This window comes from Cyrtonyx montezumae, unplaced genomic scaffold (assembly GCF_038088225.1).
Source record: "Cyrtonyx montezumae isolate F1298 unplaced genomic scaffold, pur_monq_1.0 scaffold_16, whole genome shotgun sequence".
Lineage (NCBI taxonomy): Eukaryota > Metazoa > Chordata > Aves > Galliformes > Odontophoridae > Cyrtonyx > Cyrtonyx montezumae.
The window spans coordinates 9386470-9402743 of record NW_027071892.1 but is presented as its reverse complement, the minus strand read 5'-3'; the positions used below and the strand labels follow the sequence as shown (position 1 = coordinate 9402743).

Below are 16274 nucleotides of genomic sequence, written 5' to 3'. Positions count from 1 at the left end.
GCAATGGATGCTCAGGGAGGAGTATCAGGAATGCAGAAAGTTGGGAGAGATGCTTTTCCAGACTGCAGTCTCTGTCAGCAGTTCAGATACCACTGAACCTGACCCACACATAGGGCAAAATCCCTCCAGTGCTAATGTGGCTCACAAAAGAGCTGGGCAAAGTAAAAGGCTTCTCAGTGTCTCAACCACAGCCAAGAATTACACCAGGGACTGATCATGCCCATGACAACTGGAACCTCAACAGCGCAGCATGGAACTCAGTGGCCTGTCACCCCCTGCCAAGCTCATCCCCTGACACAGCTCTCCTTTGCTGCAACACCCTGCCCCCCTGTCCCGTGGGAAGAAAAAGCAAAGAGCACAGAGGGCTGGCTCTGCCTGAGCTACCATTCAACACTTTGTAAGTGAGCCGGAAGTGCAGTCCTGCTTCTCGATTGTTGTTCTCCATAGTCACAATCAGATTCACAGATGCTCTTGCCTCGATGACTTCAGTGCCAGCAGACAGATTGTCAGCATCCGTATTATTTGAGACCATTACAGTGATGGCTCTCTCCGAGTCCAAGCTGCCAATGGGGATCTGCACTCCATTGTGTGTCTGAAACTCCATGGAGGCTACCTTTGTGGACACAGTGTAGTTGCTGATGTAACCAAATGGGAAAGGATTGGAGTCCACTTGGAACATGACTTGAATGACATCTGTCAGGTTGGAAAGGGTGGTGTTGAAAGCCTGGGGGATGGAGAACTGGCAGTTTGGCGTGTTTTCATAGCAAAGCAAGTTGAAGGGATCAGACCTTTTGCCTGTAGCCTTAATTTCTCCTCCCACCAGCTCAAGGGGCTCTTCATTCAGCACTCGAGACTTCATGAGGATGCGCATCAGGCTGGAAGACAGGTTGTAGGCTTTGGGAGCTAACAGCAAATTGTGGGAATCTGCAAGCAGTTCCTGGGGCTTGGATTCTTGTGGAACAGTATTGACGAGGTGAATTAAGTCGCCTGTCAAGGAGGGAAGTAAGAGTGAAAACAGAAGAATTGGTAAATAATCAAGATGACTGCAAGAGTCTAGATAATATCTGACACCTTCCCAAAACAATCAGACAATTCTTTCCTTATTGTCATCTCACCACAGCTCTACACTGTGCACAAGACCTTCCACACTGGAAGTGTTCAGTAGCCTGTGGCTAAAAATAGAGCTGCCAGCTCCTCCTGCAGTTTCTCAGCTCATCTACAATGTTTGGTGGTGAAGACTTAATCACCACAGGAAAACCTTCTGGGAAGCAATTGGAACAGCAGATTGGGAAACAGGGAAGGGATGGATAAATCAAACATGTGACTAAGGTTCTGCATTACATAATGCAAAGCACTCAAAAATGCATAATGAGCAGTGCAAAGGAAGGTATCTCTGCGTCCTACTAAAGTAATCTGGTTGGAATTTCCACACAACATTCAGAGGCACGCCAGTGATGTTTGGTACCCTCCTTGCTTGCAACCAGGAAGGCAAGCATCTGGAAGTCATATCTGTTATTCACTGTTTATGAAAATGACAATTCCCTAAAGTATTGGTGAGTTTGTTAACAACTCTCATACTCAAACATCCACAGGGACAGTTGCCAAAGACAGGATAACCCTGGGAAAAGCGCAGAGAGAATAAAGCAAAGGGGGTTCCACGTTCCAATTCTTAGGCATTATCTCCCTAGCATCCTGAAAAGGCATGAGCCAAATCTCCAATGGCTTCAAGCCTACAGAACTTCCCTCTATCTGCTTTTCCCCAGCAACATGAGCAGGGAAGCCTGTACCCACAGCAGTGCCTGGTCAAATATCATCCATTCTCACTTGAACAAAACCGACCTGTGATGTTGAGGATGTTGTCAGCGATGCCCGTTGGTGTCACGGTGCCCTGGGTCATTTCCCCTTGCAGTATGGTCATCATGCTCTCCAGTTTGTTCAAGGTCCTTGTCAGGCAGGACTTGCAAACCAGCTCCTTGCTTACCACCTGCAAAGAAAAACACAGTCTGATTCAGCAGGTATGCTCAGAGAGAAAGACGAAAGCAACCTCCCCAGTTCAGCTGGCTCAGTCCTCCAAAGACCTGAGAACATTTGTTCAAACACTGTTTGCATTCTGCAAGTTATCCCTGCCCTTTCCAGTCCCAGGAAGGTATCTTTAGAGACCAGAGTTGCTCTCTCCACCACTGAGGGATGCTGTGAATTTGTTGGTGTCTCTGGAAGCCTTCCATCCACCTCCCTTCATGTTACAGATTGCCATTGTACAGGCAGGCATGCTAGGAGCTGATGGAAGATGTACTAGGATTGGAAAGGGCAACAAGGAGTATGTTCAAATTCCCTGAAGTTCAGTTGTGAGGGCCAAGCATGTTTCCTGTTGTTGCACCTCATGAGCACCCCTTTGGGGCCACTATTCCCACAAGGAGCTGAACAGGATGCCTCCATAAACTTGGCTATCTTCAATGGAAGTAAGACTTGGCCCTAACTGAATTCACTGCAGTGTCCAAACACTCCTGAAAGCTGTGGGAGGGATCCTGCCACTCAGGCATGATGGATGGCCCTCCCTCTGCTCCCAGATTTGTCCAAGAAACAGAATGTTCTAGCCATGGCCTGGAGCTCCCAGCACTCTTAAGGGCTGGATGGGAGGGACTGAGGCAACACATGGAAGCTGTTACCACAATCCAGTTCCTAGTTCTTATTCATCTTTTCATTTTAATCATAAGATTCAGACGTGATTCACCATATGTTTTGGTGAAGAATCAAAACAGCATCTGCAGGTCTAGAACTCTCCTGTTTTTGCTTGTATTTGTAAGCTATGAGTAGTGAGGATATGCTACGAAAATCAGAGTCAGCAAGATGGAGTGAGACAGCCAGGTAGCTGGGAAGAAAGAAGAAACTACTTAAAGACTGAGATTCTTTTTCCGCCCTCCAAGAGAAATTCATTCTCATTTTCCCCGTAGGTAAAACCAAAGAAGTATCTGCAATGACTGAAATTTCCACAGGAATGGAAACCTGTGAGCTCTGTGCTGGGAACTCTCAACCGTTCGGGAAATTCTAGATCACTGTTTTTACAAATGCTTCATTCCAATCCACAGTGAACTAATCCTAGAATGTCAGCTTCTCCCATAGAACATAATTCTATTTCTAGACTCAAGCTTCCACAGCGAGACCAAGTCACAAGGCAAGCGCATATGTGAGAGAAAACCAATGTAGCATGAGAGTGGAAAACGCTGAACCCCAAATCCCCGAGCAAAGATGAACAGAAAGAAATGAAGGAGCAGCAGAACAGGGACTCTGTGGGTGGCACGCAGAAGAGTCTGTCCACCGTTTCAGTGACTGCCCACTCCCAGTCAGCAAGGCTGCTGACCTGGCTGGGGAGGCGATGCGCAACCAAGGCCAGGGTACCTGACTCCACTCCCAAAAAGCAAAGACTTGGGAGGGTGGGGAAGAAACAGCATGCCAGAGCAGACTGGCTGAACACCAAAATCCAAGCACATTATATAACTGGGCTCTCTTCCCTTTGCCCATCTGAGAAAACACAGAAAACCACTCCTCAATCCAAGAGGCAGCAGCCCCAGCACCAGGGAGCTGAAATTGCTAGCTGGCCAGGGAATACAGTGCTTCCAGTTAACAGCAGAGCAGAGAAGTGCTTCTAATCTTGTACTGCAGAAATAGGGCTGGAAGAAAACATCAGTCCATGACTTATTCCCTTTCTCAAGGCAGGACTGACTCTACTTGTGTTACTCTTGATAGAGACCAGCTTGTCCTTGGAGATTCTGCACACCCCCCAGTATTCCAGCACTTCTCCAACCTGCTGAGGCCTTAAGAGAGCGACTTGCTAGCAAAGCTGCCACACCAGCACTGATATGGAGAAGAAGCACAGAGTTCCTAGGTGCTGTCTTCCACCACACAAATACATCACCTTATCCATGCCTACTAGAATGTTGGCATGGCAAGGAGCAGAGCTGATAACACTTAGGACATCCCCACTGAAACCCTAGTGAAGTCAACAAATGACACCTACCAACCCTGTGTGGTCTGTATGTGTGAGAAAGAGGGACAGGAAAGCAAAAGAACTGAAGAGCATCTAAGCTGCTCCTGGAAGAGCAGAAGGTTGGAGGCAGTGATAGGTACATACCGTGCACTGAGCCAGCGCTGCTGAGATCTGCTGGATATCATCAACTGTGTTCACATTCAGTGAGTTCAGGGTTTCAGTGATATTGTTGCGAGTCCAAGTCCGGAGTTCAAATTCGTTCCCAGTCTCAGGTTCCAGAAGCACTGACCGCTCGTACTGAGGGGGATCAAAGCAGGCAGAGTGAGGAAATGCATCAGGCTCTTTCAGAGGCTGATGAGCTGTGCTGAATTCACCTTTCCTGTACTCTCCATCCTCTTCCTGCCTTTTTTTCTCCCCAGATGGTCATCTAATGAGCTGGGTTTTCAGTAGAATTTTCTCAATTTCACAAGTGTGCTTCAAGTGTGTTACCTTAACAGCCTTGCACTTGGCAGCTAAGTAGCACACCAGTGTGTGTTCCCTACCCAGCTAAGAACAGTGCCTGCGCTCATGGGGATGCTGAGGTGGAGAAGGGTGGCTGCCTCAGGGAAGCACGGAGGAGGTGGCAGAATTCAGGACAAGATTTATGCTTTTAAATTCATTGTTTAGACCTGAGGTTAGCAGCAGAGAGGAAACACTATCTGAAAATGAAAGCTGCATGGTGGACGTCCAGCCCATAGCTTTCCCTGGGACCACTGTTTTATCTAACAACACCTTAGCTTTTTCTAGTCACTGTGTGCCTGGAGGTTGTTATTCCTTCTGATGCACAAAAATAACTCTAGCCCAGCTCCCAGCATGCAGATATGCTGATTTACACACACAAACACGAACAAAAAACAACAAAAAATAAAAACAAAAACCTGTAGCAATAATCATTTTCCTACATCACTGTAGATAACCAGGCCAAAGAATATTAATAGCAATTGCAAGAGCTTCCAGAGGCCCCTCTTGTGCAGAGAGTGCTGCTTTACCTCATTCAAGATGGTGATGAGGGCCAGAGAGTACTCAATGACCTGCTGAGGGTCACCCTGCTTCACTAAGCCCTGGAGCACAGTGTCAGTTTGATTGTAGAGCCAGTAGGAGAGGCTGGGGAACCCCTCGGGTAAGCCAATTTCCATGGATCTGCCAATGAAAAAAGGCATCTGGTTGAGATGCAGTACTTTCAAACAGGGCTGGGAGCAGGGAGCAGAATCTGTCCTTTAGCTGAGAAGGAAAATAGAGGGGAAACAGGTTGTTAAACAATAGTGAAAGCATTACTAACACCTGCCCTGGCAACCTGATCTGCATTGAATGTAGGAGCTCCATGGGCCTGAAGCTTGGCTGGTGCAGCTCTCTGAAGGTTGGGGTAGAGGACACACATGGGTGCACTGAGCCCAGAGGAAAAAAATCCAAGTTTAATTAGATGGAGTATGAAGAGCAGCTAAATAAGGCCAGTGTGCTGGGAGGAGCTGCATTACTTTTGGCACTCCCTGGGGTCTGAGGAACAGCTGGGACACATGTTCTCCTCCATAGGCAATGCAGGACAGCATGCTCCTCCTCAGGAGGCCAGGACCACAGATCAGTCTGGAGAAGGAGCAGGCACACAGCTACACCAGAAAGCACTGAGACTCAGAGAAAGCACTCAGGATACTAGCTGGAAACTCAAGGGCATTTGTCACCTGCATGGAGCAGGTGATAACCGATTTTGTAGCCCTGCTGAGGCTTGAGCTGCAATCCCTTTCACCCTATTCAAACTGATATGCTTTCCACCTTGGTTACAGAACGTCTCCCCTGGCTCTCAGCAGGAAGACACCAGGCCACCCACAGCACCAGTGCTTGCTGCTGCCAACTGTCAGTTGAGGCCTTTTGATACAGAGAAGGTGGCAGAGCACAGAGATCTTCCAAAAATACGATGTCAACAAATCAAAGTGTCATCAGGAAATTAAGAGGGAGGCCTGGAAAGCAGTTAACTTTTGGGAAAAAAGTCTGCTTTTTGAGAGATGATCCACAAAGACCGGGGCTGTCTGCGGCAGCAGCATCTCCCTTTTGTTGAGCCTCCAGCAACCTCATCTGGGAAGTGTCTCATCCAGAATACACTCGGCCCTTCAGGAAAAGGATTCAGCAGCTCAGCCACGAGGCAGCGATTCAGGAACCTGGCACTGGGTGCAGACCCAGCCCAGCTTCTCCCCAGCCTTACTGGTTAATGGCCACCACAGTTGCTCCCAGCTGATCCTGAACAAGGACTGACACAGACACCACGAAGCCACTCTCGTGAAAGCCCGGGGGCAGGAAGGCACTGTGCTCAGCACGGCTGCCCTTGTACACGCAGAACTCATGGTAGTGCCCGGCGCGGTGGCGAGACGCCAGCAGGATGTACACCAGTGGGTCCTCTGCGTTCTCTGTGTCCTGCCAGCCTGCAAAACAAAACCCAAAAGCACTGATGACTGAGGGCAAGGGCGCTGGGGAGCTGCTGCCACCACCCCGGAGCCATCAGCTGGGACGGCTTAAGGACTCCACCAGGCTGGAGAACATCTTCAGGGCTTGCAATGTAAAGCTCTGACTCTCTTTTTCTGATGTTCAGGGGTTTCTGACTGGGTGTTTGGGTCCTATGCATTTAAATAGGTTTGTGAAGAGCTACCCATTGTAACAAAAATTGAAGTAGCTTTGCTGGGGATGAGAGCAGCACTCATGCAAGGTCACAGTTTCTGTACAAATCCTACAAAACCCTACATTAGACAGAGCTCAGCATGGCCTCCAGGCAGTTCAGCATCTCAGGAACAGGTCTAGGATAAAGCCTGCACAAAGATTTCCATGGAGCTCCCAGGAAATACAGGGAGTCCTGAGGGATGAGGCAGCTGGGAGATCCACCACTGAAGGACTGTGAGAACATGGCTCCATCAGTGCACTGGACAGAGACCTAAAAATCCCACCACTCCAAACATGTACGTATTTCATGATCATTCTGCATAGCCCAGGCCAAAGTTGCAACTACATCACGCTGAATCTACTGCTGCTGCTCCCCTAGCCTAAGCTGTGCATCACTGAGCAGCCTCCCCAGACCCAGCAGAACTCGTCACTTCCTCTGCAGCGTGGCTTCCCAGCATTTGTGCACAGAGAAGTTAACCTCTAATCTTTTGGGGAAATAAGATTTCCAGAGGCACTTGGCCCAAGGCGATAGACTGTCAGCCAGGCCACTTTTCCAAAGCTGCAGTCTTTGTTGCTGTCTCTGCAGCTTGTTGAGAAGGTAACTGCTGATGGGAATACATTCCCCATATGAAAGAGAGGGCCCCACTGCTTTGTCTTTACTCTTCCCAGATCTGTGTGACTGTTTTGGGCATGTATCTTCTTTTTTCCTGCCCCAAAGCACCACTTTCTTCTACAAGCACAGTCCTGGCCCAAACACTGCAATTCAAATACATGGGTTAGGTGTAAAGAAAAGAGCCGGCCTGCCATCATGAGTTCTACAGAGTGTCTTAATTTGAGCACAGAAAACTGCTCACGGTCCAAGCTTTGGGGAACAGTAAAAGAAAGGTCCGCTCCCGAACTCGCGTCACATCAAAATTGTCCTGGGATATGAGTTAAGGGAAAATAAAACAACTGTGGGATTAAGGGCAGCTGGTAACTCACTGGGGAGGAGAAAGAAGAACAGAGAGGGCTGGTAAGTGCTCAGCACACTCACCTGAACACTCAAAGTGCACTTTTGTCATCAGTGCCTTGAGCGGTCCTTCAGGAGACAGCCAGCAGGATCCTTTGATGGGTGGCTGATTGGGGAGCAGGTCAATGGAGGCAAACCCTTCCTCCCCTGTTGTGAGGTCTGTGATGTGAAGGGTAAAAGTATAGCCCTCCCCATCCTTCAGTGCCCCTTGCCTCAAGACCAGGTTCATTCCCGTGTCACCAGTGGAGGTAGTTTTTTTGTCCAGGATGAGAGACTTGTTTTTAAAGCTGTGCGCTGCCCATCTCTACAGAGATGAAGAAGGGAAAGACAGGAGAGGTTTTGTTTAAATCTGAAGCTATGTACCTAAAACGTTTTCAGATTGAGTCTCTTATAAAAAGTAACAGATTTCTAGTGGGAGCGTCTGCCAAATTTGCAGTTGATAATTCAGCTTTAGTCTCGTGTGCTACAGCAACAAGAACTGGAACTTTTCCAAAACGTCTGATGGGAATATTTCCACTGTGAGATCTACTGTAGTCTCTGGGATTACATCACCCTCCAACAGCATATTTCATAATACGGAATACAAAACACAGGAAATAAATTAAGTACTGGTGGAATCTCCATGGGATACCATGCTTTATGTGCTGTAAGCTTAACGTGTCCTGGACTGTTACCGTTAATAGCACAAGTGTACAATTGTGATAACAAGAGGACTTCTGAGATGGCCAGCCAGAAAATGCCACGCCGGTACATGCTTGGCCTGCTGGGAGCAATACAGCTTATCACTCAGAATGGGACTTCCACTTCTACAACCTGTTCCATTCAACAGGTTGCAGAGATGATGCTTAGTGGAATCTATAATTAGAAGAGAGCATGAGGGACTTAGAGAATCAGAACAGACTGAACAACCTCTGCTTCAACCAACAGAATAATGCGTAACATGCCAACCAGCAAGGAGAAGAAAACACTTTCCTGATCTCTTAGGGGGAAAAAAGTGGCCTTTGTGTAAAAAGAGCTGGCCACTCATGGCCATGGCCAAGTCAGACTTGTCCTAAGGTATATGCAAGTAGACACTGATGTAGGACTGGAGGGCTGTGTGTCCCACAGCCTCCAGGCCCCTGAGAGCAGACATCTCCATCAGGTTGCAGCTGGCACAACCCTGGGGTATGGCATGCTCTGACAGCTTGCCAGGGAATCCTGTCTTTCTGCTCTTCTTGAAGTCTAGCAAATGCAAAGCAACAACCAGCATTGCTGAGCACTTTACCCCAATCTTGGAGTCATTGTGGCAATTCTGGCAGGTCCCCTCCAGGTAGACATAGGAGCTTTTGCTGACTTCATAGACAGACTGAGCTTTGCAGGAAACGCACTCCAGGGATACAATTGGGACTCCTCCCCTCTTGATGAATACCTGGGAAAGCAAGTGGCTCTGTCAGGAGATCTGAGATGCTGGGGGACAAGAATACAGACATCTAACAAGTAAGCATATATTGCAGCACCTGGTTTTCAAGTGGGAGATGCCCTGCACCAGCCCAGCATGTGCTAAGGAAACAACAGAAAGGGACTCCCAAAGGATTTCACGACAGATATAAGCTACATCACTTATCTTCAGCCACTAATTTTTGAGAGCTACACAGTGCCACGCTGGACCAAACTAGGAAATTCTGGGTTTACTTTATTTATATTTTTTAATATAAATCATTTTCAAAGTGCCCCTCTAGTATCCTGTGCTGAATTTCCAGCGAGTCCTGCTTGCCCTTTAGGGTGGGAATGATGCTACCTGAAGCACTCTGTCATTCTGGCCATCTCTCAACAGCTGCCAGCCCAACAAAAAAGGGATCTGTTTTGCAGCTTGGAGAAGTCTAAATGGGAGGAGGAAAGCCTCCATTTTAACACAGATCAAACATCTGGTGAGCACCTGCTCCAGGAAGCTACTGCAACACTCCTTTGTTTTCTGTGGACCGAACTCTTGGCCTCACCTCTGCAACTATGCAGCATCCAGCCTCGAGGGATTGCACCCTTCTGTGGTACACCCATGAGTGTGGGGCCATGGGTGCCTGTCCTCAGCACAGAAGTCTGCTACATGGGAAGCGTCTACAGCCCAGAATAACAGAGGGCTCAGGGCAAGCAAGAGAGTGTGGGTTGGCCAAGGATGTTCTTTGCTGTACAAAACCAGCACCTGCCCCATCCAGGATGGCCACAAAGGCTGCCTCCCCAGTTTCTGCTCTGATCTCCAGAAGTTGGTGTTGAAGTATGTGCCGCATGCCAGGACCTGACCCTTGGGCTCATAACTGCTTTGTGTGAGCACTTCTGACACTATCTATACTTCCAAGAGACAGAAACAATGGCAAAATTAGCTAGACACAACTCCCACTATGCATCAAATACTCTTTGCTCTGCAGATGGAAGAGCCAGCTTTTCCAGAGAGCTGAGTATAACATCTCCATTCTTTGCCTACATTCCTCTGTTCCCCTAGGGTGTCCAGTATGGGACAGAGTCTTCTGCCCTGGCTTAATGAATATTCCAAAGTCAAAGAAAGACAGCAATGAAGACATTGCTGAGGATGGCAGACTTTGAGGATAAATACTCCTCAGCATTAAGCCGGAGTGCATTGAAGCTTCATTCATTCCTACGGTATTCGCAAATTTCCTATGAAACTGGAATCATTGTTTTGCACTCATGCATGGAAACCAGATAGTACGGAATGTCCTTGAAAGACTATCAATTTCATTTTTTTCTTTTTATCCTCCAGCTTTGGTTTAAAACCCAGGCAGTAAGAATTTCCACTTTCAGACTAACTACATCTCTAATTGCCAAACACACCATGATGAATGTTACTGACATAAACCATAGCTGCTGTTGGACTGCAGATGCATTCAGTGTTAGGTTTAATTTGACATAAACAACGTGCACTTAAGAAATCCTCCCTTAATAACATCCAGAAGGACAGTGAAATTAAGGATCAGCATTTAGGAAGCTCTGCAGCAAAATTCAGGGGAGAACTTGGTAACGTGACGTACAAAGAGCCCATGACTCCGTACAGCAGTAGAACAGCTACTGACCACAGGCTCCTTTTGTGTTCTCCCACAGCAGATGCGCTGCTGGTGACCCCTAGTCCCAGGAAATGCAGCCAGCCCAGGGCTGGGTCATGAACACTAGGGCTGTAAAGTGAGACTAACCCCAAATCTGCAGGAAGAAACTACAAGGACTTGGCAGGACAAGAAAAAAGTGCTGCATGAGATGAATATATCACGGAAAGAGCTGCACCTGTCTCTGCCAATGACCAAGACAGGATTGCTCATGTAACCCCAGCAATGCCCTAAATTCAATTTCCCTTGCACCTCTGGTGCAGTCACAGCAGCAGTGCCTTCTGCAGTGCTGAGCTGAACTGGATCTGCCTCTGGGATCAGTCTGGGAAAGCAGCAATGGGCACACAGGCAGAAAGCAACAGAGTTCTGTGGTACGTACGGTTTGATTTGTTGCCTCGGGATTCATACCCTCCTTCCAGACAGTGAGGTTGAACGTATACTCCACATCTGCTTCTAATTCAGCTTTGGGAATTGTGACATTTCCTCCCTTGGCACTGAAATTCAGAGAGCACCCTGCAGCCGAGCTCTGCTTGCAAGGAGAAAAGAACTTTCAAACCCTCCTTGGTACGGGTGCACATTGGGTTAGTCCACAGCCAAAACATTCAGGTCCACACAAAGCCCAGTTACCATCACAGAGCTTTCTGTGCAATGCCACCACCAGGGTGGGACAAACGGGGTGGTGTGTGAACAACAAAGCACAGTAACCTATTCTTCAGGTTAGTATGAACACTCCTGTATTGCTTCTGAGTTTCAGATTCTTACTTTATAGCAACTGACTCCTCCATCAAGTACTTCATAAACATTGCTAAACAACACAAAAATCTCCAACTTCAGTCTCATCCATGCATATTTCACATATTTTCACTTTGTAAAGAGAGAAAACAATGATCTTGTCCAAGGAAAATAACCCTGCATTCAACTGAAATATTCTTCTGAGGTGGATCTCCCACAAAAACATGAAGACCACACCTCCCCTGTTCCTTTTTCACTACAGTGTCACATCCCCTCAGTGTGAGGGTGACAGGTGATTTGGCTTGTGGCCACTCCTCTAAAGTCTAGCTGTTGCTATCACACATTTAACTGTCCTCAGAAAAGGGACCAGAGCCCTCCACCCTTTGGACAACAGTCAGCAGCTCTGTGATTCCTTCAGGTTATGGAAGACGTTACACTGAACCTGAAGCAGAAGCCAAGAACAAAGGAAGCAGCAATGTGAATGCCTTTGGCTTCCAGTGCAAACGCTTCTGAAGTGCACAGGGAGAGCATGCAGTGCTGAACTACAGCGGGCTGCATTGCACAGCTCTTGACAAAAACTTCTGTACCACTGCGCTGAGCTGGGAATTGGGTAACATCTGCAATCCTCCTACGCAAGCAGCTTTGTTTAAGATGCCCACAACAGCTCCCCTTGACACCACTTCAACCCAGATGCTAACACATGTATAGTGAAGCTGACGTGCAGCCAGATCACCCTCTGTGGCTGTGCAAAAATGCTCTTACCTTGGAGGAGAACGTACAAGACCACTGGTAGAACAACGGAGTCTGGTCACCATCATCCAAGTTTGGGTCATAGGATTTCTCTCCATCCAAGATTAAGTCCTGAGTGTTGGACCACACGCGGTATGACCCCCCATCAATGATTGGGACCAGCTTACTGGGTATCATGGTCACATTGGCAAAGATGCTTTTGGACAGTGGTGTATCTCCAAAGGAGACAATAAAGACAAAGCAATAGCTCCCAACTTCCAGGGCAAGCTTTGGTATAACAAGCTGTGGCCTGTTCACATCAACATTTGGAAGATGGATCCTGCTGGAGTCATCCAGGTGCAGACAGCTGGGTGCTCGGTATATCTCCCACAGGTGCTCCGTCTGATACTTGATGCAGCCCCGGAGGTCGAGCTGTGCCTCTAGGTAATTCCTCTGGGACCGCTTCATGACCACTTGAGGGGGCAAGGCTAGCTCCACCTCCGGCTCCTCGCACTCCAGGACCTTGACAGTGACAGTGAGGTGGGCTATGAAGAAGCTGATGAGATTGGTGGCATTCACCTCCACCAGGTAATCCCCAGGGCTCAGGTAAGAATAGTTGGCCACTGCAACCCTGGTCATCTGAGTGGAAGAGCCATCCCCAAAGGTCCACAGGAACTCAACACCCCTGCCACTGGGCATCACTGCTGCTTCAAACAGGGCTGTCCTGTTGACAAAGGCATTGGAGGCAGTGAGGGAGACTTGGAGGATAGGATCTTGGACCTGGATGGTTCTGGTGATATTGATACCTCCCAGGTCATTGAAGGCCCTGAGGTGAATCTCAAGCAGCCCTGCAGCTTCTGGAGTGTAGGAAACACTCTCTCCTGCTGCAGTGACCACGGAGCGGCCCTGCTCCTTCCACAGGGAGAACTGCCAGGAGAACAACACCCGGGAGCCGCTCTCCACCTGGGCACTGAAGCTCTTCTCCGTACCCGTGGGAATGCCTCGCTCGCAGCAGTTCAGGAGGCTGATGCCACGGACGGCCTCCAGAACCGAGATGAGCACCTGGGCATGAGCAATGCTGATTTGGTTCTGCACTGTCACTGTCACCAAATAATCGCCGCTCTTGGTGAACTCGTGCGTGTACTTGGACCCATTGAGTACTACGGAGTAGTCCCCACTTATGCTCACCAGGTAACTCACAGAGGTACCCGATGACATCCTGATCACAAAGGTGACCTGCTCACCTGGCTCTACCACCTTCTTGCTGGCAATAACTTCCAGTCCTTGAATCCTGTCAAGCACAGAGATATTCCTGCTGGCCACAGCCCAGCTGATGTCATTTGATGCATTTAGATAGACTGTGTAAAACCCTGCTGTGGGGAACATGACTGCCACAGACTGGCCTGTCAGTGTGCTGTTTGGTACCTCCCAAAGCCAGGTCACTTCTGTCCCTTTCTGTAGCTCTCCTTCAAAGACCACAGTGGAGCCCGATGAGACATATCTACAGTCCAGTTCTGCAGTCCCTATACTCAGTTCTTCTATGACCTCCTCTACGTAGACACTAATTGTTGCATTGGTTGAATCCAGCTTGTTTTCTGCTCCAACTACAACCTCCATAGCTCCAGGGCTTTGGAAGGAGTGTATGATAAAGGATTCAGATGTAACAGGAGAGAAGCCATCCTCCAGGTACCAAACATATGTGATACCGGTGCCACTGGTTATGGTGGCACTTATGTTAACAGATGTATTAACAGCAACTGGGTTGGGGAAGGCATAAGGCTTCAGAAGACCAAGGCTTTCAATGAATTCCAATGTCTTGTTAGCAGTTGTGCATCCCAGCATGTTAGTAGCTTTCAGATAGACAGTGTAGTTTCCAGCTTCTAAGACATTCAAGGAGAAGGTCTTCCCGGTGGATGTCTGCACAGCATTGCCATCTTTTTGGGCTATCCAGCTGTAAGAGATGTTTGTCCCCTCTCTCACCACCGCGTGCAGATGGAGTGTTTTGTTAGTTGGGAAATACAGATCCTCCACCAGGTCACTGCTAGCCACCTGCAGGCCTTCAATCTGTTCCAAGACGTAGATGTAAATGCTGTCCTGCAATGAGCTGATCTCGTTCTCTGCAGTCACAATGACATTGAATGTACCCACGGAGCGGAAGGTGTAGGAAATTGTGGAGGAGCCTTGGATAGGAGTGCACCGGTCACAGAGGATCCAAGAGTAACGGACAGCACTGCCAGCTACAAGCGTGGCCACAAAACTCACTGAACCATTTAAAGGCACAATTGTCCTGCTGGCATTGATAGTAATCCCTTGGAGGCGACGTTTCACTGTGACATCCATCCTGGTTTCATTAGTGCTCACATCATTTTGGCCTGTCACACAAATAGTGTAATGGCCAGTATTGTTGTAGGAGTGGGTAGTGGTTTGGCCAGGCTGGGTAATGCCATCTCCAAAGTCCCAAGAGTAATTCACTTTGGTTCCCTTCATGCTGGCAGAGAACAGGTAGATTTGGTTCAGCTCCAAAACCCTTGTCCCATTACATTCAATCTTTGCTACCCCAACTGGTTCCTGGACTTCCACAAATGCTGTGTCATTGTTGAAAGAGACATTATTGGAGACAGTCACTGTAACCAGGAAGACCCCTGTGCTCTTGTAGTTGTAGCTCACTTCAGTTCCACTTGATCTAGTGGACTCATTGTTGCCAAAATCCCAGTGGTAGCGGTACTGGTAGAGGGGCATAGCACTGACCTGGAAGCTGCAATCCTCACCAAGCCTCACAAACTGCTTGGAAGGGAGAAGCGTGACATTGACTATCTCTGGCTCCACGCAGACACTGGTGAAATAATGAGCCTTGTTAAACCTACTCGAGAGAGTCAGGGAGAGGGGGAATGTCCCACTTCGAGTGAAGTTGTGCATCACTACAGGGTCCCCACTGACTGTGACATTGGACGAGCCATCTCCAAAGGTCCAATCAAAGATGTATTCATCAGGATTCCCTGTCACATATGCAGTGAGCTGCACATCTGGATGCTCAAGAATGCAAGAAGTAGGGTCTATTTTGAGTACTTCCAGGACAAATATCCAAACAGGAGCAGTTTGGGAAACAGTGTTCACAGGATTCACAGCTGTCACATTCACAGTGCAGTTGATGTCTTTTGTGTACACATGTTCCACCACTGGCACCTGACTCCTCAGCACCGTCCCATCCCCCATATCAAATATCCAGGTGATACTGTCTCCCGTCTGCACTGAAGCATTAAGGGTTACAGCTGCACCCTGCTCTGCCACCTCATCCACGGAAACATGGAGCCCAGTTATCTCTTCAAACACTTGGTAACACTCAACTGTCTCCACGCTGCTTATGGTGTTGTTTGCTGACACAGTGATGTTGTATACCCCCCTGCTGGAGTAGCTGTATGTCACCGTAGACTGGCTCTCTGTCACCAGTGAGGACCCATCCCCAAAGTCCCAAGTGTACATGACACCATAAGGAGATGGCAGTGGAATGGCTCTGAAAGTGACCGAACGGTTTACAACTAAAACATCCTCCACTGTTTCTATTTGCACGTCAACCAAACAACTGTGGATGCGAACTGGGGTCAAGGAAGTGAGGTTCTCAAACTGGTTTGACACTTGAACCACCAAGATGTAATCACCTGCACAGGAAAAGAGCAGAAAAAGAACAGCGGTGAGAGCAGTGCTCGTGCAACAGCTTTCTCAGTGCTGCAACAGTATGGGAACATGATGGGCAATTCCAGGGAGATGCTCCATTCCTGCACTGCACGCACCCTGTGCTTCCCTCCTCTGCTCCAGGACGAGCAGGAATTACGACCAGGCCATGTGATGTGAGAACCAAACAAGAAGAGCCAGTCTGAAAGTACAGACTTCTTTCCCATTCATTCATAGAACAGACTCTGCTCTTGTAGTGCTCCCTATCCCACCTGCCCTAAGTACAGAGCTTGCCTGTTACTTGTCTTTCTGCAGAGACTGCCCAAAAAAGGGACTGTGCATGGTGGATGTGCTTCTTACACACAGTGTGAAAAAAACATGA

At 48.3% G+C, this 16274-nt stretch overlaps 1 protein-coding gene across 4 annotated transcripts in view; it reads right to left on the bottom strand.

The window, feature by feature from the left end:
• The window catches only part of PKD1 (polycystin 1, transient receptor potential channel interacting), an 81603-nt gene that overhangs the window by 15731 nt on the left and 49598 nt on the right, over window positions 1-16274 (bottom strand). For all 4 annotated transcript variants that reach the window (XM_065732716.1, XM_065732713.1, XM_065732715.1 and 1 more), the window contains 9 exons: window positions 12257-15879; window positions 11142-11288; window positions 8941-9084; window positions 7701-7980; window positions 6219-6435; window positions 5014-5164; window positions 4130-4282; window positions 1840-1984; window positions 385-987 (listed from right to left, as the gene is read on the bottom strand). In XM_065732716.1, coding sequence (XP_065588788.1) covers window positions 385-987; window positions 1840-1984; window positions 4130-4282; window positions 5014-5164; window positions 6219-6435; window positions 7701-7980; window positions 8941-9084; window positions 11142-11288; window positions 12257-15879 — 5463 coding nt within the window. The remainder of the gene's footprint in view (window positions 1-384; window positions 988-1839; window positions 1985-4129; window positions 4283-5013; window positions 5165-6218; window positions 6436-7700; window positions 7981-8940; window positions 9085-11141; window positions 11289-12256; window positions 15880-16274) is intronic.